This window comes from Hyperolius riggenbachi, chromosome 2 (assembly GCF_040937935.1).
Source record: "Hyperolius riggenbachi isolate aHypRig1 chromosome 2, aHypRig1.pri, whole genome shotgun sequence".
NCBI classification, from domain to species: Eukaryota; Metazoa; Chordata; class Amphibia; order Anura; family Hyperoliidae; genus Hyperolius; species Hyperolius riggenbachi.
Genome location: NC_090647.1, coordinates 249,345,252 through 249,369,154, shown reverse-complemented (window position 1 = coordinate 249,369,154; position 23,903 = coordinate 249,345,252). Strand labels below are relative to the sequence as shown.

Genomic DNA, 23,903 nt, shown 5'->3' with positions numbered 1-23,903 from the left:
ATATGAAACCCACCTTGATAGGATGAACATTGAAGCTGATAAACCAGGAGTAAAGATGTAAACGTTAGTTTGTTAGAATTTCAGGTAAAAGCATGTATATGTATAAGTGAATAGTGTTAAGGTAGCCATATATCAGGCAACCATCCGATTCGATTATGTTAATAGAATCGGATGAGAATCTGTGCCGCCTAATGCATGCACGACCAACAGTGCGACCAATTTCAGGCCAAATTAGGTCACATTAGTCATTCGCACATGCTGCAAGATGCGAGCGCTGTGATAACAGCGCAGGAGTTTGGGGGCAGCCGGCGCCACCATAGGCCATAATAGGAATTACGGCTATGGTGGCGCACAGTCAGTAACTTTGGCGCCGTCAGAAGACGGAGCTGGAGTTGCTTCTAAAATACTGTAATTCCACTTCCAGCAATAGTTGGAAGCCGAATTTCAGATTCCCCACTATCCACGTGGATCTAGAGGGTGAATAGTATTTAACGCCACCGGGAACTTGTGCAGCAGCAGGATGAGCCATACCGGCTGTATCCTGCGCCCAAGTCTCCTGGCGGCCAATTCATATGTATGTGCTGCAAGATGTAGGGCCGGATTGTGTGCACAGCAGTAACGGCGTGCGATATTGGGGTGAGTGACGAACACGACAAAACCCCCTGGCTATGTCTCCCCTAATGTTAAATGTACCCCCTGGTGCCCAGTGCAAGTGATACATTACATGTCCGCAGTCTCTGCTGGCTCCGGGATTCCTCTGTTCTCTAGCATATGGTTGTCTAGTAAGGGTGCATGTGATGTCAGACATCACATGCAGCAACATTACTAGGCAACACATTGCAAGCTTGTGTGGAGAACGGAGAAAGCTCGTAGCCAGTGGAGGCCAAGTGGCGGGCATAGACAGGTAATATATCACTTGCACTGGGCACCGGGAGGATGTTTAACATTAGGGGGATAGCGTCAGGTAAGCGAGGCGGCCGGATACAGCATCACAGGCCGATTCCTGATTGATTTCAGCATGAAATTGATCAGGAATTGGCCTGCGGTGTATGGGCAGCCAACAGATCTCTCTCTAATCAGATTCGATTAGAGAAAGATTTGTCTCTTGGTTGAATCTTCCCATCACCGCTAAATGTATGGCTACCTTAAATAGTTCAACTTTATCACATTGAATCCGTATTGTTCCTTTTGATGGCATAGGCGTGCTTGCTAAAGGTGCACATTAACCACCCTGGCGTTCTGATTAAATCGCCAGGGCGGCTGCGGGAGGGTTTTTTTTAAATAAAAAAAAACTATTTCATGCAGCCAACTGAAAGTTGGCTGCATGAAAGCCCACTAGAGGGCGCTCCGGAGGCGTTCTTCCGATCGTCTCCGGCGGCCAGAAGTAACACGGAAGGCAGCAATAAGCGGCCTTCCGTGTTTCGCTTACCTCGTCGCCATGGCGACGAGCGGAGTGACGTCATGGACGTCAGCCGACGTCCTGACGTCAGCCGCCTCCGATCCAGCCCTTAGCGCTGGCCGGAACTGTTTGTTCCGGCTACGCTGGGCTCGGGCGGCTGGGGGGACCCTCTTTCGCCGCTGCACGCGGCGGATCGCCGCGCTGCAGCGGCGATCAGGCAGCACACGCGGCTGGCAAAGTGCCGGCTGCGTGTGCTGCTTTTTATTTGGTGAAAATCGGCCCAGCAGGGCCTGAGCGGCAGCCTCTGGCGGTGTTGGACGAGCTGAGCTCGTCCAGACCGCTCAGCTGGTTAATGATACATTATGATGCTGCGTGTACAATCTTACCATTTCTGCAGAATATCCTTGATAAGATTGTACAATGAAGATTATATCAATGATGGGCATTATCATGATGCACAGCTCTGATTGGCAGGCAAAGTACAGTGAACATGCAGAATGTCATCAGAAGTCATATTTCATGGATTTATTTAATAAACTGAACCCTGATTGAAGTTGCTCATTGCTCCTTGCAATGCTTTAAGTCCATGAATATACAGGTGAAAAACGTTATAGTTTAAATTGGTTTGTTAAAGCTTTATTTGTTGTTGCAGGCTACACTTGTAAAATACACTACAGATGAATTTGATCAACGTATTCTTTATGAATATTTAGCTGAAGCTAGTGTGGTCTTCCCTAAAGTGTTCCCTGTGGTGTAAGTACCCTTTTATATTCTTTCCTATTTCAGTTTTCTGCTGAAAATTCCGCACTTCAAGCTTCCAACTTATGCTGCAATTCCCCTATACATTCTGTCCGTAGTTTAACAATTTTACCACTACAGGTGGTGTTCTCTTTATGGACCAGAGCAGTTTGCACATTTCAGTACTCCTCCCGTTTATTCACTAATAACATTATCACTACTTGTCACACCAAAATGATCTATATTTCGTTTGTTTTTTGCTACCGATTAGGCTTTCTTTGGGTGGTATTTTTTGATAGGAATTATTTTATTTTATATGCATTTTAATGGGAATAATAAAAAAAAATATATATAATTTCTCAGTTTTCAGCTATTATAGTTTTAAAATAAAATGTGCTACTGTGGATAAAAGCCGCACATTTTATTTGTCTATTTGTTCCGGCTATTACAGCATTTAAATTATGTCCCTAGAGCAATGTATGGCGACAATATTTTAGTTCAAATGTTTATCAGTTTTATTGCTCGTTTACACTATATAACTAATTACAAGTCCTTATTTGCAAAAATAACAGTAATATACCCTCATGACATACATATTAAAAAAGTTGCGTTCCTAAAAAAAACTGATTTTTTTTTGTCACTTTTTATCTTTGTTTATTATGGGGGGGGGGGTAAAGGGTTAATTAATGGGGGATATATGTTTATTTAATGCATGTAGGTGTCTTTTTTTTTTTTTTTTTTTTTTTGGCCACCAGATGTCCCCCCACTTTATTTCTGTGTACTGTGAACAGTGCATGTTTTTACTTTCACTTTGTCAATGACCACCGGCATTTGACTGATGCCATTGATCACATGCACATTGATCGGTGAATGGGAACATGTGCAATCGTGGCGAGGTACGTATATCTACGCCCCTGAAGCTAAGATGAAGTCTCAAGGGGCACAGATATACTGGTGCCTGTCCCATAATTGGTTAAACAGCTTAAAGGATATCAGAGCTGAAAATAAGTTGCGCTTTACTTAGCTGGACCTCTTCCAGCCCCTAGAATTCTATCTGGTCCAGCGCTTCAGTTCTGCTGACTTCCAAGGGGCTGCTGTCCACTCCGTTAGACCACCAACCACAGCTGGGGTCGTGGGTGTGCCTCTCAGGAATAAGCTCCAGTGGCTGGGAGCGTTCTGTGCTTGCACAGTTCCAGTCTTTGTGAACTGCGCAGGAGCAGGATGCTACTGGCCATGGGAGAGCAGTCACAAGAGGTGCACATGCGTAGGGGGTCTTACGGACAGACAGCGGCACTCTGGAAGGCAACAGAACTGCAGTATTGGACCAGATAGACTTCTATGGGCTGGAAGAAGCCCCAGGTAAGTAAAGTCTAACTTTTTCAGTTCAAGTATCTTTAAAGGGAAACATTAAAAAAAGGAAATGGTGGCTGACACTTTTAGAACTTGAAAGTCTGGCCCAAGTCTGCATCATTATGATTTGATCATAATAATGATGATTGATGCTGCTACGTAACCGACCCCACCCCCGATTGCAATTTTGATCAAAAGGGCTCAGTCAGGTGCGCGTCAGTAGCGGCGTTCAATCTCCTGACAACCAACGGACCCCCCCCCCCCGGCTGATCTACCCCCCCAGGCTAAAGCTCACCTGGCCTCTGGCGCGCTCCTCCTGTGCCCCGTATCTTCTCTGCATCACTACAGAGTGCTTGTACCACGTGAGCTGACAAGCACGTACAAGGTCACACATATGCCGTCAGGTCAAGAGGATTCAGTTCCCCCACCAGTGATGAGGACAGAACACTAGGTACACTGGAGGAGGCATGCTGGGAGATGGGGGAGCTGCACCGCATCCACACTCACCATGGGCCTGGGGGTACACAAAGCTTGGGGGAGACCTGGGTAGGCAGGCAGAGGCAGATGCGCTAATACAGTCGTTTTCTAAGAGATTTCATGTTTAAATCTATGGAAAATCTGTGTGCTGTATGGACAGCTTAATAGATCCATCTCTGATCACATATGCTCAAAGAGGAATATTATGTATCTGATGGTCATTGATTTATGTATGGCTACCTTGTGAATGTGTAAGGGTCATTTTAATCTATAATGTAGAAAAATGCTGTCTAGAATGGGCTTCACATTTGACTGAATAAAACACTTTTTATATGCATGTGTATACTAGAATGCTATTTTTTTTTCAGACACAACTTATTGGACTCTAAGATCAGCACCCTTTTATCATTGTGTCAAGATCCAAATCTTTTAAATCCAATACATGGCATTGTACAGAGTGTAGTGTACCATGAAGAGTCTCCTCCACAGTACCAGCCTTCTTACCTACAGAGTAAGTAGCAATGTATTTTATATTGTGACTGTGCATCAGATGAGCCTGTTTTTCTGGCTTGGTATAGAGCAGTCCTCCAAAGGACATCTTTTCACAGTGGTTCATTGCATAACGCACAACTTATAATAAGTGTGAATTGCAGTGGCGACTGGACATAGACTTTAACCACCTGCCGCCCGCGTCACGCCAATGGGCGTGGCCGCGGCGGCAGCCCCAGGACCGCCTAATGCCGATTGGTGTAAGGTCCTTTCTATCTGAAATGCGCGCGCATGCCCACGCACATCGCCCAGCATCACTTGCGGGCCCCCTGTGTCATCAGCCCGCCGGCCAATTAGCAGCACCGGGCTGCGATCTTTCAAATGGCCCAATGGAAACAGTATAATACACGTTGTTATGTCAACAACGTGTATTATACTGGCTGCCTCCTCCTCTCCTGGTCACAGCGTGCCCAGACCACCAGGAGAGAGGACGGCAGCCTTGCTTATCACACAGAAACACTGATCCTGCTCCAGTTCCCCGCCGATCGCTGCTGATCACCGCCACTACCCCCCTCACTGGCCGTGCCAAGGCGTCTGATTGAGGTCTGAGTGTCATCTGGTCGCCTGTCACAGCTCTGATCGAGGTCTGAGTGCCATGTGAGTGACATCTATTGCCTGTGCACAGTTTTTTTTACTTCTGATTGATTGCATTGTGATTGGTTATTGATCATCTGTGATTGCTCTGTGTTTTCAATTGCTGTTTACATTGGTTGGCATCTGACAGCTGCACTGTGATTGATATCTGGTCGCCTGTCACAGCTCTGATCGAGGTCTGGGTGACATCTATTGTCTGTGCACTGATTTTTGACATCTGATTGATTGATAGATTAGTGATTGGTATTTGATCATCTGTGATTGCCTGAGATTTCAATTGCTGTTTACAATGATTGGCATCTGACAGCGGCACTGTGATTGATATCTGGTCGCCTGTCACAGCTCTGATCGAGGTCTGAGTGACATCTATTGCCTGTGCACTGTTTTTTGGCCAGTGAGTTAGCTAGGCCCCTTTGTTAGGTAGTTAGTGCCCAGCCCTCTACACCGCAATCACTAATAAGTCGCTGATTAGCGTCATCACTGTCGCTAATCAGCATTGGTACTTTATAGTATCTGCAAGTGATCAGTACTGATCGCACTCAGATCTATATAAGTACGTTAGGGTCACCTTAGAGTAGGCTCCACTAAAAACGCAGTGTTTGCCCGATCAGGCCTGATCGTTCTGACGCACTTGCGTTCAGCCCGCCCCAAGTAAAAGACATTTTTGTTTTCTGATCACTGCAAAAAAACAAAACAATAGCTGCGACGCTATAAAGATTTTTTAATCAAAACTGAGCGATCACAGCTGTTTACTTAACAAATACTCCCATTTGCTAGACAGGTGCATTTTTTCCTGGGTAGTCTTAGAGGAATACCCCCTAAATTTAGCAGCCCAAAATTGCAAAAAAGATGTATTCCCTGCAAGAGGCCTACAGTATTATGGCCGAGTCGGGTGAGAGTGATTGGGACTTCTCATCCGACAAATCATCCGGCTCAGAATTTGAACCTTTAGAGGACAGTGACTCTCTGACCGATAGTTCTGATGACGAGGTTGTGGTCCCTGCTAGTGCCAGGCGTACCCGACCCCATGTCAGTGGACTGCAGGTTGCGCAGGATCAACCTCAAGGGCAGCAGAGTGGTGCTAGCGCTGATCCAGATTTTGATGGTGAGGCATGCACCCAACAGCGCAGCACATCCTGGACTTGAAACCAGTACTGCCGTAGACCCTGGTGAAGTGGCGAGCACCAGCATGGCATTTGAAACTGGTTCGGTGGTACGTGCAGTAGGACCCCAGTCGCAGCCACCAGAAACACGGGCCCGTAGTACCCCTAGGCTCCCAGAGGTGCTGGCAAACCCTCATTGGAAGTTCCCTAATTCTGCCGCACCCGTAGTGTCCCCTTTTACCGCCCAGTCTGGAGTCCAGGTGGAGACAGATCATCTAGGATCGGCCCTAGACGCTTTTCATCTGATCTTCACCGAGGATCTCTACGACTTAGTCGTGGCAGAGACCAACCGTAAGGCCACACAATTTATCACCGACAATCCGAACAGCTCCCATGCCCAGCCTTTTCGGTGTAAAAAGGTCACAGTTTCCGAATTTAAAATCTTTTTGGGCCTTCTCCTTAACATGGGTCTAACTAAAAAAAAATGTATTGCGGTCCTATTGGTCTACGCACCCAATACATCACATGCCCATGTACTCTTCTGCCATGTCCAGGTCACGTTTTGAGGACATCCTGCGCTTCCTGCACTTCCATGATGATACAACCTGTCATGAAAGAGGCCACGCTGACTATGACCGGCTCCACAAATTTCAGCCCCTCATAGACCACATGTCATCCAAATTTGCAGATGCTTACACCCCTGAACAGAACATCTGTATAGACGAGTCCCTCGTACATTTTACCGGGCGCCTTGGCATTAAGCAGTACATCCCAACCAAGCGCGCCCGGTATGGGGTTAAGCTGTATAAGCTCTGTGAAAGGGCCACAGGCTATACATATCGCTTTAGGGTCTATGAGGGAAAAGACACAAAATTGGAGCCGGTCGGATGCCCTGACTACCTGGGGTGCAGTGGCAAGATTGTGTGGGACTTGGTGTCACCCTTATTCCACAAGGGGTACATTCTCTATGTGGGCAACTACTACACAAGTGTGCCCCTCTATCAGCATTTGAAGATACTCGGAATTCCCTGCTGTGGCACCGTGCAGCCTAGTCGCCGGGGCTTCCCCCAATGGCTCACTGCTACCCGACTTGCACGGGGGGAGAGGGCTGCCTTGTGTAATGACGACCTTCTTGCAGTGAAATGGAAGGACAAGAGGGACGTTTACCTTCTGTCGACCATTCACGGAGACACGACAGTCCAAATTCAGCGAGCAACTGAGGTTGTTGAAAAACCCCTCGCCGTCCACGACTATAATTTAAACATGGGAGGGGTGGACTTCAATGTCCAGATGTTGGTTCCCTATTTAGTTTCCCGAAGGACCAGCCGCTGGTATAAGAAAGTGGCTATTTACTTGATTCAGTTGGCAATGTACAACCGCTTTGTTCTCTACAGTAAGGCTGGGAGAACAGGATCCTTCCTTAAATTTCAGGAAGAGGTCATTTCGGAACTCCTGTATCCAGGAGGGGCCGTGGCCAATCCCCCTAATGTAGTTAGCCGGCTACATGAAAGACACTATACTTATGTCTTTCCGAGTACCCCAGGTCAACGCACCTCAAGAAAACATTGTCGTGTCTGTAAGAGGGATGGAATGAGGCGTGACACCACTTTTTATTGTCCCTACTGTCCTAACCAGCCTGCCCTATGCATAGGGGAGTGCTTTGAAAAGTTACACGAACACATTCGCTATTGGAGTAGGGAACGTGAGACACGGTAGTAGTCTCTCAAGGCTCTTTCACACTGGAGCGATGTGTTGCAGCAAATTGCCTAGCGAAAGTCCCACTTTGCGGTCCCCCCCTTACGCCGGAAGTGTTCGACTTAAAGCTAGTGCATACCTACGCTACTGCGCGGCTCCTGTGTGTGAAACCAGACATCTGCTTTTAAGAGACCCAAATACACAAGGTTGCCAGAAACCTCTCCTTTCACTTGGGACAAAGTGCATAGTGTACTTTGCTACATCTCTGCGATTTGCGCTTTGCACACTGTCCCATGGGGAAGGAGAAGTTTGTCCTCGGAAGGTAAGTTAAAAAAAAAACAAACAAAAATAAAACAGGTACGCTAAAGTTCCAAATGTTATTGTTTGGTTAAAAAGGTTTAATAAAGTTTACAAAATTTAATGTTAATTAATTTCTTGCATTGCTGCTTGCTTGTTTTCTCTCTCTCTTTCTCTCTCTCTCTTTTTCCATCCTTTACCCTTCCAGGTGGATCGAGCAGGCGACTGACCGACCAACCAGCTGCAGCACTGATGGTGCATCCTGACAGAAGCATTGCGCGTCTGTCAGATTACACACAAGTCGGGGCATGCAGCGCTGCAGGACGAGATTTCTCCTCCGCAGTAAGATACGTTTGCCAAGGCATATGAGCTGAGGGGCGGTGTTGGAGCTCCTATGCTTTGGCAAGCACTTTGTATCAAAACTGGCAAAGGTTTTTTTCCTCCACATCGATCGATGTGAATGGATTAATCGGGTTTGCCAGGGCATAGGAGCAAAGTGGGTTTGGAAAATGTTGTGGGCGGTGCTCCTATGTCCTGGCAAACACCATGCCCCCCTCTTTTTTCACATATTTCGGCAGATATTTTTTCATCCACATTGATCAATGCGAATGTGAGAATCTTTGCCGTTCATTTTTCATTTTATGGAGAAAAAAGTGCATCACCCGTATGCCCAATATAAGGAGTATAGCAGAAACTCCTAATACTGGTCATACATGTAATGATTGTGGAGACGCTAAAATGCCAGGACAGACCCCCACAAGTGACCCCATTTTTTAAAGCAGACACCCCAAGGTATTCGCTGAGGGGCATGGTAAGTTCATAGAAGATTTTATTTTTTGTCATAAGTTAGCAGAAATTGATTTTTTTAATTTTTTTCCCACAAAGTGTCATCTTCCGCTAACTTGTGACAAAAAAATAAAATTTTATATGAACTCACTATGCCCCTCGTGAAATACCTTGGGGTCTCTTCTTTCCAAAATGGGGTCATTTCTGGGGTGTTTTACTGTCCTGGAATTGTTTGGTGGGGGCCTAAATTGTGAGCACCCCTGTAAAGCCTAAAGGTGCTCATTGGACTTTGGGCAAGTTTGCGCAGCTAGTGTGCAAAAAAGTGTCACATATGTGGTATTGCCATTCTCAGGAGTAGTAGTATAATGTGTTTCGGGGTGTCTTTTCACACATACCCATGCTGGGTGGGAGAAATAGCTCTGTAAATGACAATTTAGTGTAAAAAAATGGAAAAAATTGTCATTTACAGAGATATTTCTCACACACAGGATTGGTTATGTGTGAAAATGCACCCCAAAACACATTATACTACTATTCCTGAGTACAGCAATACCACACGTGTGACACTTTTTTGTAGCCTAGCTGTGCAAAGGGGCCCAAAGTCCAATGAGTACCTTTAGAATTTCACAGGTCAATTTTAATTATTTGGTTTCCAGACTACTCCTCACAGTTTAGGGCCCCTAAAATGCCAAGGCAGTATAGGAACCCCACAATTGACCCCATTTTGGAAAGAAGACACCCCAAGGTATTCCGTGAGGGGTATGGTGAGTTCATAGAAGATTTTATTTTTTGTCACAAGTTAGTGGAAAATGACACTTTGTGAGAAAAAAACCTAAAAAATCCATTTCCACTAACTTGTGTCAAAAAATAAAATCTTCTATGAACTCATCATACCCCTCATGGAATACCTTGGGGTGTCTTCTTTCCAAAATGGGGTCACTTGTGGGGTTCCTATACTTCCCTGGCATTTTAGGGGCACTACACCGTGAGGTGTAGTCTGGAAAACAAATGAGTAAAATTGACCTGTGAAATCCTAAAGGTACTCATTAGCCTGTGGGCCCCTTTGCACAGCTAGGCTGCAAAAAGGTGTCACACATGTGGTATCCCCGTACTCAGGAGAAGTAGTATAATGTGTTTTGGGGTTTCTTTTCACACATACCCATGCTGGGTGGGAGAAATATCTCTGTAAATGACGTTTTCCATTTTTTTACACACAATTGTCCATTTACAGAGATATTTCTCCCACCCAGCATGGGTATGTGTAAAAATACACCGCAAAACACATTATACTACTTCTCCTGAGTACGGCGATACCACATGTGTGGCACTCTTTTGCACCCTAACTGCGCTAAGGGGCCCAAAGTCCAATGAGTACCTTTAGGATTTCACAGGTCATTTTGAGACATTTGGTTTGAAGACTACTCCTCACGGTTTAGGGCCCCTAAAATGCCAGGGCAGTATAGGAACACCACAAATAACCCCATTATAGAAAGAAGACACCCCAAGGTATTCCGTTAGCAGTATGGTGAGTTCATAAAGATTTTATTTTTTGTCACAAGTTAGCGGAAATTGATTTTTATTGTTTTTTTTTTTCACAAAGTGTCAGTTTCCGCTAACTTGTGACAAAAAATAAAATCTTCTATGAACTCACCATACCCCTCACGGAATACCTTGGGGTGTCTTCTTTCTAAAATGGGGTCATTTGTGGGGTTCCTATACTGTCCTGGCATTTTAGGGGCCCGGAACCGTGAGGAGTAGTCTTGAAACCAAATTTCTCAAAATGACCTGTGAAATCCTAAAGGTACTCATTGGACTTTGGGCCCCTTAGCGCAGTTAGGGTGCAAAAAAGTGCCACACATGTGGTATCGCTGTACTCGGGAAAAGTAGTATAATGTGTTTTGGGGTGTATTTTAACACATACCTATGCTGGGTGGGAGAAATATCTTTGTAAATGGACAATTGTGTGTAAAAAAAAAATCAAAAAAATCTCATTTACAGAGATATTTCTCCCACCCAGCATGGGTATGTGCAAAAATACACCACAAAACACATTATACTATTTCTCCTGAGTACGGCGATACCACGTGTGACACTTTTTTGCAGCCTAGGTGTGCTAAGGGGCCCAAAGTCTTATGAACACCTTTAGGCTTTACAGGGGTGCTTACAATTTAGCACCCCCCCAAAATGCCAGGACAGTAAACACACCCCACAAATGACTCCATTTTGGAAAGTAGACATCCCAAAGTATGCAGAGAGGGGCATGGTGAGTCTGTGGCAGATTTCATTTTTTTTTTGTCACAAGTTAGCAGAAATGGAAACTTTTTATTATTTATTTTTTTTGTCACAGTGTCGTTTTCTGCTAACTTGTGACAAAAAATAAAATCTTCTATGAACTCACCATGCCTCTTAGTGAATACTTTGGGATGTCTTCTTTCCAAAATGGGGTCATTTGGGGGGTATTTATACTATCCTGGAATTTTAGCACCTCATAAAACCTGACAGGTGCTCAGGAAAGTCAGAGATGCTTCAAAATGGGAAAATTCACTTTTTGCACCATAGTTTGTAAACGCTATAACTTTTACCCAAACCAATAAATATACACTGAATGGATTTTTTTTTTATCAAAGACATGTAGCACAATAAATTTGGACAAAAATGTATATAGAAATTTTACTTTACTTGAAAAATGTCAGCACAGAAAGTTAAAAAAAAATCATTTGTTTGACAAAATTCCTGTATTTTTTGATGAATATAATAAAAACGAAAAATCGCAGCAGCAATCAAATAGCACCAAAGAGAGCTGTGTTAATGAGAAGAAAAGGACGTAAAATTTGTTTGGGTGGTAAGTTGTATGACCGAGCAATAAACAGTTATAACTGCAGTGGTCTGAATTGTAAAAAATGGTCTGGTCTTTAGGGGGGTTTAGCACTGCAGTCTTCAAGTGCTTAATACAAAGCCAGCATGCATCAAGTGGGAATAATGCAATCTGATACAACGCAGTACTGTAAACAGGCCCATAGAATTGTATGGGCAGTGAGTCAGCCTGCAGAATTATTCTGCAATGCAACTGAGCACTGTGAATGATCCCTTATTTTATTGCAATTAATATATTTATGACAGAGCACAGTGTTTTTCTTTAGGCTCTGTGTACCATGCCCTGTCTCACAATGTTATGATTTCATCCTTATACTGAATTTGTCTAGAAAGACCTTAGATAATTTACTACTTTTAGGGTTCATATTAGCAGCATGCTGGCAACAAGTATGTAATTTTACTGTACAACATGCATGTTCATCATGTTACATTGAGTGCAGTCAGACTAAATTGTTAAAGTGAAACTTAGTTACACTGAAATGAAAATAAACGTATGATATGAATTGTATGTGTAGTACAACTAAGAAATAGAGCACTAGTGGCAAAGAAATTATTGTTTCCAGTACAGGAAGAGTTAAGAAACTTCAGTTGTTATCTATGCAAAAGAGCTTCTCTGAGCCCTCCGGCCAAACTTTGGTCGGTTACAGTGCTGTTTTCTAGAGCACTTATACATAAAAAAAAAACCCCACAGCCAGAGACAGATTTAGATAAGATTTTATTGCAGGGAAGTTCAAAGTGTTATTAGCGCTGCTTGTTTTATAGTTTAAAATACAGAGTGTGGTTTGTAATTGCGAATATGACAGAATTATTAAATGTTATCAAAAAAAGCTATAGATCTGAGAAAAAAATAGACCATTTTCTTTGCTACTAATGTTCTATAAATTATCATGCGGGAGAACAGAGGCGCCAAGAGGATAAAAGGAAGCTAAATGAACTTTTTTTCTTTTTTATCTATTCTTTTCTGGCAGAGAATTGGGCTTCCTAGAGCAAAGTATTTTATGGCTGTAATTCATCAGTAGTCCTGGTCCCTGTCAGTTGCACAACTAAATATTAACTCTGTATTTGTGCAATAGGCACTGTACGTACACGGCTATCTCAGCGTGTCACATGTCACTTAAGGTTCCCTTTAATGAATCTGATGGCAATAACATGCTGTCGTGCGTGTCGGCCTCCTGCACGCGTTCCCAAAACACGGCTGGAAACGCGTGCAGTGTGAACCCCACAATGCTGCTCACTAGAATGGGACTAGATTGCACAAGACCCATAGTTTTTGCCTAAAATATGTTTAAGCTATTTTGCAGATAGAGTGCAGCACTAGTAAATTCCTGGAACACCTTAACCTCTAGCCAACCGCGTCAAGCCGGTGGGCGTGGCCGCGGCGGCAGCCCCAGGACTGCCTAACGCTGATCGGTTGGTGGGCAGAGAAAAGCTCCGCCTTCAGTCTCCGAGCGGCTATTGCCGCTCGGGAGACTTAGACGGCGTAATCGCCGTCTAATTCCATGTACAGCGTTGCGATCAGCAGCAGCACTGTACTGGGGACAGCCGTGTGACACGGCTGTCCCCTACTGAAACACAGAGGTGATCGGCTGTCATAGGCTGAAGCCTATGACAGCTGACAGCTGATCACGGGGATTGGCTGGCTGTCTGGCTGGCTGGCGGGGGGAGGGAGGGAGAGGGTTTACAATGTAATATTAAAAAAAACACTTTTTATATAAAAAAAAGCATAAATACACAGACAAACATTGGGGAGGGGGAGGGGCGATCAGACCCCACCAACAGAGAGCTCTGTTGGTGGGGAGGGGGGGGGGAATCACTTGTGTGTTGTGCGGCCCTGCAGCATGGCCTTAAAGCTGCAGAGGCCAATTGAATGAAAATTTGCCTGGTCTTTCGGGGGGTTTAACACTGCGGTCCTCAAGAGGTTAATCTTATTTTGTAATTAAAGGTTAAAATTTGTTCAAACTTTTGACTGTCATGTGATAGCATTTCTTTGTTGTTTAGGACGCACATTTTGAACTTGTTACTTGTTCCCTGCACTCAGATGTGTTTTTCCCAGAGAGATTTATTACCCAAATTGGTTATTAGTTAGAGTTATGGTACAGTTTGAATGCACTGAATTCTTAAGGGCTCGTTTCCATCCACCCGGCACTGAGCGGGAGGGCAGGGTTTGCAGGGCGAATCCCATGAGCCGTGCCATGCACGGCTATGGGAATCGCAGCCTCCGCCGCGACTTCTGTAGGGGGTTCCGGCCGAATCGCTACTGCAAGCGATTCGGCCGGCGGCGCCGTTATCCCCTATGGCAGAGTTTCACCGCGTGATTTGCCTGCGAGGAAACTCTGCGGATTCGCGGCCCTTACTCTTACTGTGAGAAAAAAAGAAAACTGTTATTTACTAGTTGTAAGTCAGATTGGGACTATAAATACAATTGTTACTCTCATTAAATGTCACTTCGGGTACTCTTTAACATACATGTTTATAGCTTGTTTTGGTTTTAGTGATAATTCTTTGTGTTTACATTTCCAGGTTTTGGATTTAATGGTTTGTGGAGGTTTGCTGGACCTTTCTCCAAGGTATTAAAATTAATTGTCAAAATTGGATTAATGTAACATTTATCAATTAAGACAAGACATTTTCAGAATTAATATGCATCTAGAGTGCAATTCTCCTTCATATTTAAAAAGTAATTTGTAACGTGTTTATTTCCTTCTTTTGTGACTTGTATTTTAAGTACAAATAAAGGACACCTGAAGTAAGAAGGAATATGGAGGCTGACACATTAAATGTTTAAAGAGAGTCTGAAGCGAGAATAAATCTCGCTTCAGACCTCAGAGTTAGCAGGGGCATGTGTGCCCCTGCTAAACCGCCGCTATCCCGCGGCTTAACGGGGGTCCCTGATCCCCCAAATCCCCTCCGTAATGCGGGGGAGCGCTTCCTGGTTGGGGCAGGGCTAACCGCCGCAGCCCTGCCCCACGCGCGTCTGTCAGCGCGTATCTCCGCCTCTCCCCCGCCCCTCTCAGTGAAGGAAGACTGAGAGGGGCGGGGGAGAGGCGGAGATACGCGCTGACAGACGCGACTGGAGGCAGGGCTACAGCCGTTAGCCCTGCCTCCAGGAGCGACCAAGTCTGCGACCAAGTGTCGCAGTGGGGGGTTTGGGGGTCAAGGGACCCCCGTTTAGCGGCGCTATTGCGGCGGTTTAGCAGGGGCACACGTGCCCCTGCTAACTATGAGCTCTGAAGCGAGATTTATTCTCGCTTCAGAGTCTCTTTAAGGACAACTGAGGGGTGTGTGTTTGTGTGTGTGTGGGGGGGGGGGGGGGGGAGGGGTTAGGGTAGAATTTGAATTTTACTTACAAGAGTCTTTTTTTGAGGTCCCTAGGAGGTTTTCAGGTCCTTCTGTTGATCCATTGTCACTCCAACTAAAGTCTGTGACTGGCCGAGTTGCACACTAAGGCGCATATGCTAACCTGCTGAATTTTTTTTTTTTTTTGCCTCAAAAAGTTTTATTAGCAAGATAGAAAAATATTACAGCATATATTTGTTCAGTTTCAAAACCACAGAATATAGTACAAATAATTACTAAGCAAAGCAGTCATAGTATACAAAGAGAACGTAATGAAGAGCCAACATAAGAAAACTGTCATAGTAATAGTCAATTACGAAATAGCACATTGTGCACGTCAAGTAACTATAATAATAAAACAATGTAGTCGCTACAATCAAATTCCAATGTCCACTCAAAAGCATATCTCTCCAAGCTTTCTGACCTTTAGTTATTGCATTTCCAGGTGAACCTCCTGACAAAACTCGGTGAACATGTCGACCACTGATGGTATCGCCTGCTACAGATGCAGGGTACAAGAGTACCAAATTGAGCTATAAACCAGTTTTGTATATGCCCTCTCTTATGCCATTAGCATAACCATCAAGTGTCCACATCTCCCAAGTAGCCTCATCCCATCTAAAAGTATCCATCAAGTAAACCGGCCCAACACCTATGGGTCCCAACCTCCGGAAGGACCATTATACCCAAGCCACTAGTCCAGGATGGACTCCCCTAAGTTATCTTGGGGGGGAATGCGCAGGTCCAAAACCCACATGGTATTGTTCAGATTAAGATGTTAGGGCCACATAGTCCTAAGAGTCTAAAATCTACCCACTGGGTCCACTTAATGGTGAACTTATGAGATCTATCCAGTCTGACTGCTCTGAGTTCCTCCATGGTGTAAATGAAATGCATTTTCATGAGCCATTGTTTAATGGTAGGTACTATAGGGGATTTCCACCTGCGAGGGACAAGGGACTTTGCTGCATTGTGTAAATTAATCAGAAGGGAGTTTTTATGTCTTGACTGACATTCCAGTGTGGTGGAGGAGAATGGAAAATCTATTGGATTGGGACTGAAAGTGAAGAAACCTTCACAGACCAGTGATGGACCTGTTTCCAAAACACTTTACTCCTTGGGCAGTCCCACCATATATGGTCTAATGTTGCAGGTACATAACCACATTGCCAGTAATCAGCTGTATATCCTGCTGATTTTAATTTCCTTAACCATAGTCCCTGAACAAGCATGCAGATCAGATGTTTCTAACGGAAGTCTGACTGGACTAGGTGAATGCTTGCTTCAGGTGTGTGACTCAGATATTACGGATGCCAAAAAGATCAGCATGGCTTCCAGGCAACTGATATTGTTTAAAAAGAAATAAAATAGAGAAGCCTCCACATCCCTCTCACATCAGGTTTGCTTTAAAAATAAAGGCGTGTGAACACATACAAAAAAATAGATACCTAAGATGTAAGCCTCTGAATCCTCTAGAGGCTTCCCACGTCCTCCTTCAGACCACCACTGCCTTCTGGAAGTTCATGGACGAGCGGCTTACTGCATAGGCATGGTTGTATTCAGCAGGCGCAGTATGGCCTCTCTCATGCATGAAAAGGTGCAAGGCCGCGACAAGGCTGTGGAGTCTGAGTCGAGGAGTCATAGTCAGGGCAATTTGTTGGAGTCAGGGCAATTTTGGGCAACCGGAGTTGGAGTCGGAGTCGTTGATTTCGTAAACTGAGGAGTCGGAAGATTTTTGTACAAAATCCACAGCCCTGTTAAGTATTAGACTAAGGAGTCGGAGTCTGAGCCATTTTGGGTACCCGGAGTCGTGGTTTCATAAACTGAGGAGTCGGAGTTGGAAGATTTTTGTACCGACTCCACAGCCCTGGGCCGCGATAATATTCAACAAATTCTATTGTCTGATGTGTTCCAATTGTCCGCACGTGGCAATGGCTGTGGACTCATTAGAGGCATCCCTCTACCTAGGCAAGTATGCAACTTTTTAATCAGGGCGCCTCAGGTACACTTTAAGAGAGCGCTGGACCGAGGTAGGTTATTTAGAGGCAGTGATCTTTTTAAACAGCAAGGGTTTACACATCCAGAGCTATTGCCATAGTAAATCTATCTCTGGATTGTGTCTGGCTGTCAAGTGCCACCAACATTTTTTTTGTTGCTATTCACACACAGGCACAGTGACTCTAGGCGTTTCATAAAAGTGAACTTTGGTTAAATGCCAGTTCACACATCATACATTCTGCTCTCAATACGCAAGTACAACAGGTTTATGAATTTGAATACACCCGTTCACATTTTCCCGCTACCCTATGATGCAGCTTGCACATTTTTCCAGACAACAGCTGCACTGGCGTTCATTTGATGAATGCACTTATCTGCTCCTGGGCAGCAACGGAGTTGGTTGAGTGCTGGATACATATTTCTTTGCACTGAGGCATATGTCAGCAAAATGTAAAAATGTGCTCATTGGCAACATTTTGTGGAACTATGCTACCCTTTGCTGCTGCAAGGGACTTTGCTGTGTTCTGCTGCAGTTACTATTTGAATACAGATGTCAGAAAACTGTCATCTAGGGGGGCTGGTTTAAAGAGATACTGTAGGGGGGTCAGGGGAAAATGAGTTGAACTTACCCGGGGCTTCTAACGGTCCCCCGCAGACATCCTGTGTTGGCACAGCCACTCACCGATGCTCCGGCCCCGCCCCCAGTTCACTTCTGGAATTTCAGACTTTAAAGTCTGAAAACCACTGCGCCTGCGTTGCCGTGTCCTCGATCCCGCTGATGTCATCAAGAGCGCACAGCGCAGGCCCAGTATGGTCTGTGTCTGCGCAGTACACTTCTGGTGACATCAGCGGGAGCACGGGCGTGCAGGCGCAGTGGTTTTCTGACTTTAAAGTCGGAAATTCCAGAAGTGAACTGGAGGCGGGGCCGGAGCATCGGTGAGTGGCTGCACAGGATGTCTGCGGGGGACTATTAGAAGCCCCGGGTAAGTTCAGCTCATTTCCCCCGACCCCCCCTACAGTATCCCTTTAAGTCTCTGCTGTCATGCTTCAATACTCCAAAGTCCTACAAGGTCATATAGGAGTGCTGCAGAGAAAGTGTCTAGTATGCAGCATTGCATATAATTTATTTTATGAAAGCTTTAGGCTGTATTCACAGAGGGACGTTGCGTATTAATGCGACGTTAAAGTCGCAACGTGTCTGCGTTAAGAGGTAACGCACTGCAAGCAGCGAGTTACCACAACGCAACTATTTTTTTAATGCGACTTTGACGACGCGCTGTAATCCTTAGCATTGCAGTGCAGTAAGCTGCGTTATAAGACTTTATAACGCGCGGCAATAACTTCCCACTGTGAATGCAACCTCAGAGTCTCTTAAAGGACTTCCGAGGCCAAAATTAATAAAATCACACTATACCTTTTTTTTTGCAGAATCCACGGAGGACGTCCTGCCCGTCCTCCGCTCTGTTCCGCCATCAATGCACGTCTTATTGTTCCCCTACGGCTCGGCCCGACCCCACCGAACGGGTCGCATGGATGCCACCTCTAATATGGCCGCCGCCTTGCCCCGCGGCTGCGCAGTACGCTGTCGCTATCGCGACTGCGCAGCCTGTGTGCGCCCGCCCGGCGTACGCTTGGGGAGCATGCCGGGACCTAGTACGCGGCGGGAGGCGGGCAATAGGCTGCGCAGTCGCGCTAGCGACAAAGCGTACTGCGCAGCCGCGGAGCAAGGCGGCGGCCATATTAGAGGTGGCATCCATGCGACCCGTTCGGTGGGGTCGGGCCGAGCCGTAGGGGAACAATAAGACGTGCATTGATGGCGGAACAGAGCGGAGGACGGACAGGACGTCCTCCGTGGATTCTGCAAAAAAAAAAGGTATAGTGTGATTTTATTAATTTTGGCCTCGGAAGTCCTTTAAACACCAGTCTGAGATGTTACACCCCCAGCTTGAATGTGACACTACACAGGTTTTCCAACAATTAGTACTATATAAAACCAGTATGCTTGACTAATATCACCACCACGTATGGGGATTGTTATGAGGATGGGCAGATTTTAATAGAACACATGTCTGAATGTGTTTATTTTTATATGTAGTGATTTTATATTGGCTACATTTTTCATATTGTATGCTTTTACATTTTTATTTTGAATAATGTGTTTGATAAGACCTGTGTGTTGATTAAATGTCAAATAGATGTTGTTGCGTTGGAATCTTTATCAGAATTTCTTATTCTTTTGTCAGCAAACGCAGATACCAGACTACGCAGAGCTCATAGTGAAATTTCTTGAGGCCTTGATTGACAAATACTTGCCAGTAATCGATGAAGAAGCGAGTGAGGAGTCTCTGCTGACACCTACATCTCCTTACCCTCCTGCCGTGCAGAGCCAACTGAGTATTACCGCTAACCTTAACCTTTCGAATTCCATGACCTCCCTTGCCACTTCCCAGCATTCCCCCGGTGAGTGGTAAACCCATGTTATTTTTAGGCAGCTTGAACTGTGTCCACAATTGTTAATGTACAGCATTTCAAAACATAAGCTACTTCAAAAGCACTGAGCAGGCTTTTTTTGTTTTGCACCAAGTAGTCTATTTTCTGTTGTGTTGGGGGTATGCCATGGAAGTTAAAGTGTAACAAGTGAAGGCTCTGCCAATAACTGCATTATGCCATTTTCAAGCCATCATCAGTTGAACTTTGCTTTCTTGTAGGCAAACCTTCATGTTTACTATGTGCAGTTTTTACTATTTATGAACAGATTTAAATATTGGAAAAACATTTCCAGTTGTATTTATCTTTGTACGCGATACAAGTACTTGTTTTCAGCAAATGTTTTTTTCTGTATCGGGATTGATATTTAATATTAATGAAAGGTTACTTGGTGCTTTATTTTAGACATAAAAATATTAACCATGTATGTACATTGTAGCAATCCCTTTCTGTGATTTTTTTTTCATCCATGTTTATTAAATTATTTGATGCACTTTGACTCTTTTATTTGTGACATCTGTCTTGTATTAGTAAATTATGTTGTTGTTTTTGTTTTTAACACATCTTTGGCAGATCATAATTATGTAATTACATACATGTCGTGTCTCATCCATGTGTTGGTTTATTTTTCACCATTATTCATGTTATTTCTTTTGTGTTTTTATCCTCCACCCCTTTCATTCTGTGTCTGTGAAGCTTCTCTGCCTTGCTCTAAATCTGCAGTTTTCATGCAGCCGCTCCCTCATCAAGGTACTTCCTTTCAACCTCTATGCACGAGTTCACTGTCATGTGCAGTAGCTTTTGGCGCTTGGCATGGTATATACTAACCTCTAACACTTGGGAGACCAGCAGATTCATGGCTTTTGCAAGAGCCCTGCAGAAAATTCTACTTAGGTTATATAAAAACTTCAATAATGAAAAATATAACCTATTTGAGTGATGCAGCAGTTAAAATGTTATGGTTGAAATCTGCCAGGTGGAATTGGGAAGTGGTACACCTCGCTTGGATTCTTAGGGACCACTAGCTAAATTCACCTACCATACGCTTTACATGCTAGTCTAATGTTTGTTTAGAGTAGATCTAGTATCTTTTATTATAGATTTGTTTTCTAGATTTGTCTGCTTCTTTGTGACGGCTGTAGTTAGTAGCTGTACACAAACCCTGCTTATTGACACAAACCTGTCACTGACCTGGCTTGAAGCCTTTGTTAGATATAGTAGTGGTTATTGCAGAAATTCAGTAACTGCTTTAATTAACCACTATGACAAAAAACAAACTATAAAATACCCATATACACACATACGAAATATGTTTGTCCCTAAGTAAAATGCAATATAAAATCACGATTTCTATTTCACAGAACACACGTGAGTACAACATGATCAAACAGGTGTCACGCCACAATTGCTGTAAACACGCAAAAGCATGAAAATTGCAACAGGACTGACGTAAAATCATGTCAGTCACATCACCCCACAATAATGGAAACCTCACCCCACAATTTCCAATAGTTCTGTATGACCTAACATTTTGCAATCAGAAACAAAGCAAAATGCTGATAGTGGAACAGCCCCTTTTTGCACTCAGTAGTTGTCACTTACAGTAGATGTTATTGTTGGCTCACAGCATTTTACTGGCAGGTTTTGAACAGATGAGTCTCTTCCTCAGGTTTTCTCAAGATTTTCTTCTATTTCAGAAGCACTCTGAACCGCAGTGGCAGTTCAACTACCAGAATAATGTGCACACAAGTGTACACAAGCTGGCATGTTGCTAGAGCAGTGGTCCTCAACTAAGGCCGAATGTGGACCCCTCAGACTTTTTCACCGGCCCCCACTCTTAAAATGTATTACTTATAGATGCGGCCTGCTGCATCTTTAAATATCAGCGGCCCACATATTTTAAATATCGGCGGCCCGCATATAGAACATGGATTCAACTGGACTGCAAATTGTCACCTGGGTATGCTTCACTGTCTATAGTAAAGATGTTATTCGAGCACCACATGAATGAATGAATGAATGGTTGCTGCTGGGAGTTTGTCTCCGGGCATGATGGTAGTGGTGGTTTGTGGGGGGGGGGTAGTTAGAGGTAATGTAAAATCAATGTGTGTGTGTAGTAGTGGATAAATAGCAGTTCATGCAATTGTGTGGGGAGGATAATTTGCAGTTCATGGCATTATTGGTGAAAGGGCATAGTTTTTTTTTGTTGGGGGGGGGGGGGGGGGGGGGGGAGGACCTTTGTAAATATGTAATTTGAACAGTGATGGTTTTGCGCATGTGATTGAGTTTCAGGCTGCTGGGAAAGTGGTTACCGAGTGTAGGGGTTGACTTGTAACAAGTATATTTACATGTATTTTGGTGAGTGCTGTGCAGGGGAGTTATGCTTACTTGGTAAAGGGGAAATGGAGGGCTGTGCTGTATATTTTGTTACAGTGATCGTGTGCGTATGGGTGAGATTGTGCTGCAGGCTTTTGCAGGCCATTGGGTGACATTATGGCTCACATATGACTTGCTATGTTAGTCTCAGTATCTGCACTTGCTGTGCTGTGTTGGAGGGCATACTATCTGCACATTCAATTACCAACACCCACTGTAATTAACAGCTACATTATAGATGGTCAGTGAGATGTTAATTATTAAAATTTGCATAGAAATGTAATGCTAATTGTATGCACCTTGGGATTGGGTCTGTCAAAATCCACAGGAAGTGCAATTGATTGGCTTAATTGCAAGGTAAATGCAATGTGCTTTAAATTTGCATGCAAGTTAGAATTACTTGCATCTCATTGACCATCTCTAAACTGCATAGAAAAAAATCATTTACAGTGGATTTCAATCTGGGACAAATGTACACCGTATATGTGTTTAAAGAGACACTGAAGCGAAAAAAAAAATATGATATAGTGAATTGGTTGTGTACTATGAATAAGTACTAGAAGATTAGCAGCAAAGAAAATATTCTCATACTTTTTTTTTCAGGTATATAGTGTTTTTTCTAACATTGCATTATTCTATAATATGTGCAGATTACACAACACTCAGCATTCAAAATGATTCTTTCAGAGCAGTCTGTGAAGTAATGATCTCTCCTCTAGCAGAGGAAAAGTAAACAGTCCACTTACAGTTGAGATAATAAAAGTCAGATAACAGCCCTCTCAGTGACTAAACTTAGTCGGAGAGCTTAATGGCTTGTTTGCATAGAGATAACAACTGGAGTTTCTCAACTCTTCCTGTACTGGAAACAATTAGACTGATGTATCTGATCTTAATGTTTTATTTCTTAAAGGGAAGGTTCAAGCAAAATTAAAAAAATGAGTTTCACTTACCTGGGGCTTCTACCAGCCCCCTGCAGCCATCCTGTGCCCTCGTAGTCACTCACTGCTGCTCCAGTCCCCCGCTGGCAGCTTTCCGACCTCGGAGGTCGGCGGGCCGCATTGCGTACATTTTTACGCATTCCCGTTAGTGCAGGAACATTAACACATACATTTTTACGCATTACTGGTTCAATGCGTAAATTTTTACGCATCGAACCAGTAATGCGTAAAAATGTATGTGTTAATGTTCCTACACTAGCGGGAATGCGTAAAAATGTACGCAATGCGGCCCGCCGACCTCCGAGGTCGGAAAGCTGCCAGCGGGGGACTGGAGCAGCAGTGAGTGACTACGAGGGCACAGGATGGCTGCATGGGGCTGGTAGAAGCCCCAGGTAAGTGAAACTCATTTTTTAATTTTGCTTGGACCTTCCCTTTAAGGTGGCCATACACTGGCCAGATTCGCCGCCGTTTCGACAGCAGATTCGATCACTGGGATCGAATCTGCTGCCAATCGTTCGCGCTACATGCCGAATTTCGATCCTTTTCGTCCGATCCCGTCGATCGCTCCGTGCGGAAAATTAGCGTCGATCGCCCGCGGGTAGGGAGCGCGTCGCTAGCGGCGTTCGAGTACCCGACGACTGACGCAATAGAGCCGCATACATTACCTGCTCCGCCGGCACGTCTACGCCCGGTCACCGCTGCTCCGTGTCCGCGCTGGTCTCCGGCATGCTTCAGTTCCTCCTGCCCGGCAGGAAGTTTAAACAGTAGAGGGCGCTGTACTGTTTAAACTTCCTGCCGGGCAGGAAGAAGTAAAGCATGCCGGGGCCGGAGACCAGAGCGGAGACGGAGCAGCGGTGACCTGGGGACTGGAGTCGCGCCGGCAGAGCAGGTAATGTATGCGGGCGG

The 23,903-nt window shown here is 44.6% G+C and overlaps 1 protein-coding gene across 5 annotated transcripts in view; it reads left to right on the top strand.

Moving 5' to 3' along the window:
* Positions 1-23,903, top strand: part of NF1 (neurofibromin 1) — a 343,136-nt gene that overhangs the window by 285,324 nt on the left and 33,909 nt on the right. For 3 of the 5 annotated variants that reach the window (XM_068268482.1, XM_068268479.1, XM_068268480.1), the window contains 5 exons: positions 2,052-2,152; positions 4,333-4,475; positions 14,383-14,429; positions 19,440-19,656; positions 20,380-20,433. In XM_068268482.1, the coding sequence (XP_068124583.1) occupies positions 2,052-2,152; positions 4,333-4,475; positions 14,383-14,429; positions 19,440-19,656; positions 20,380-20,433 (562 nt within the window). The remainder of the gene's footprint in view (positions 1-2,051; positions 2,153-4,332; positions 4,476-14,382; positions 14,430-19,439; positions 19,657-20,379; positions 20,434-23,903) is intronic. The other 2 variants (XM_068268483.1, XM_068268481.1) reach the window with 1 other exon arrangement.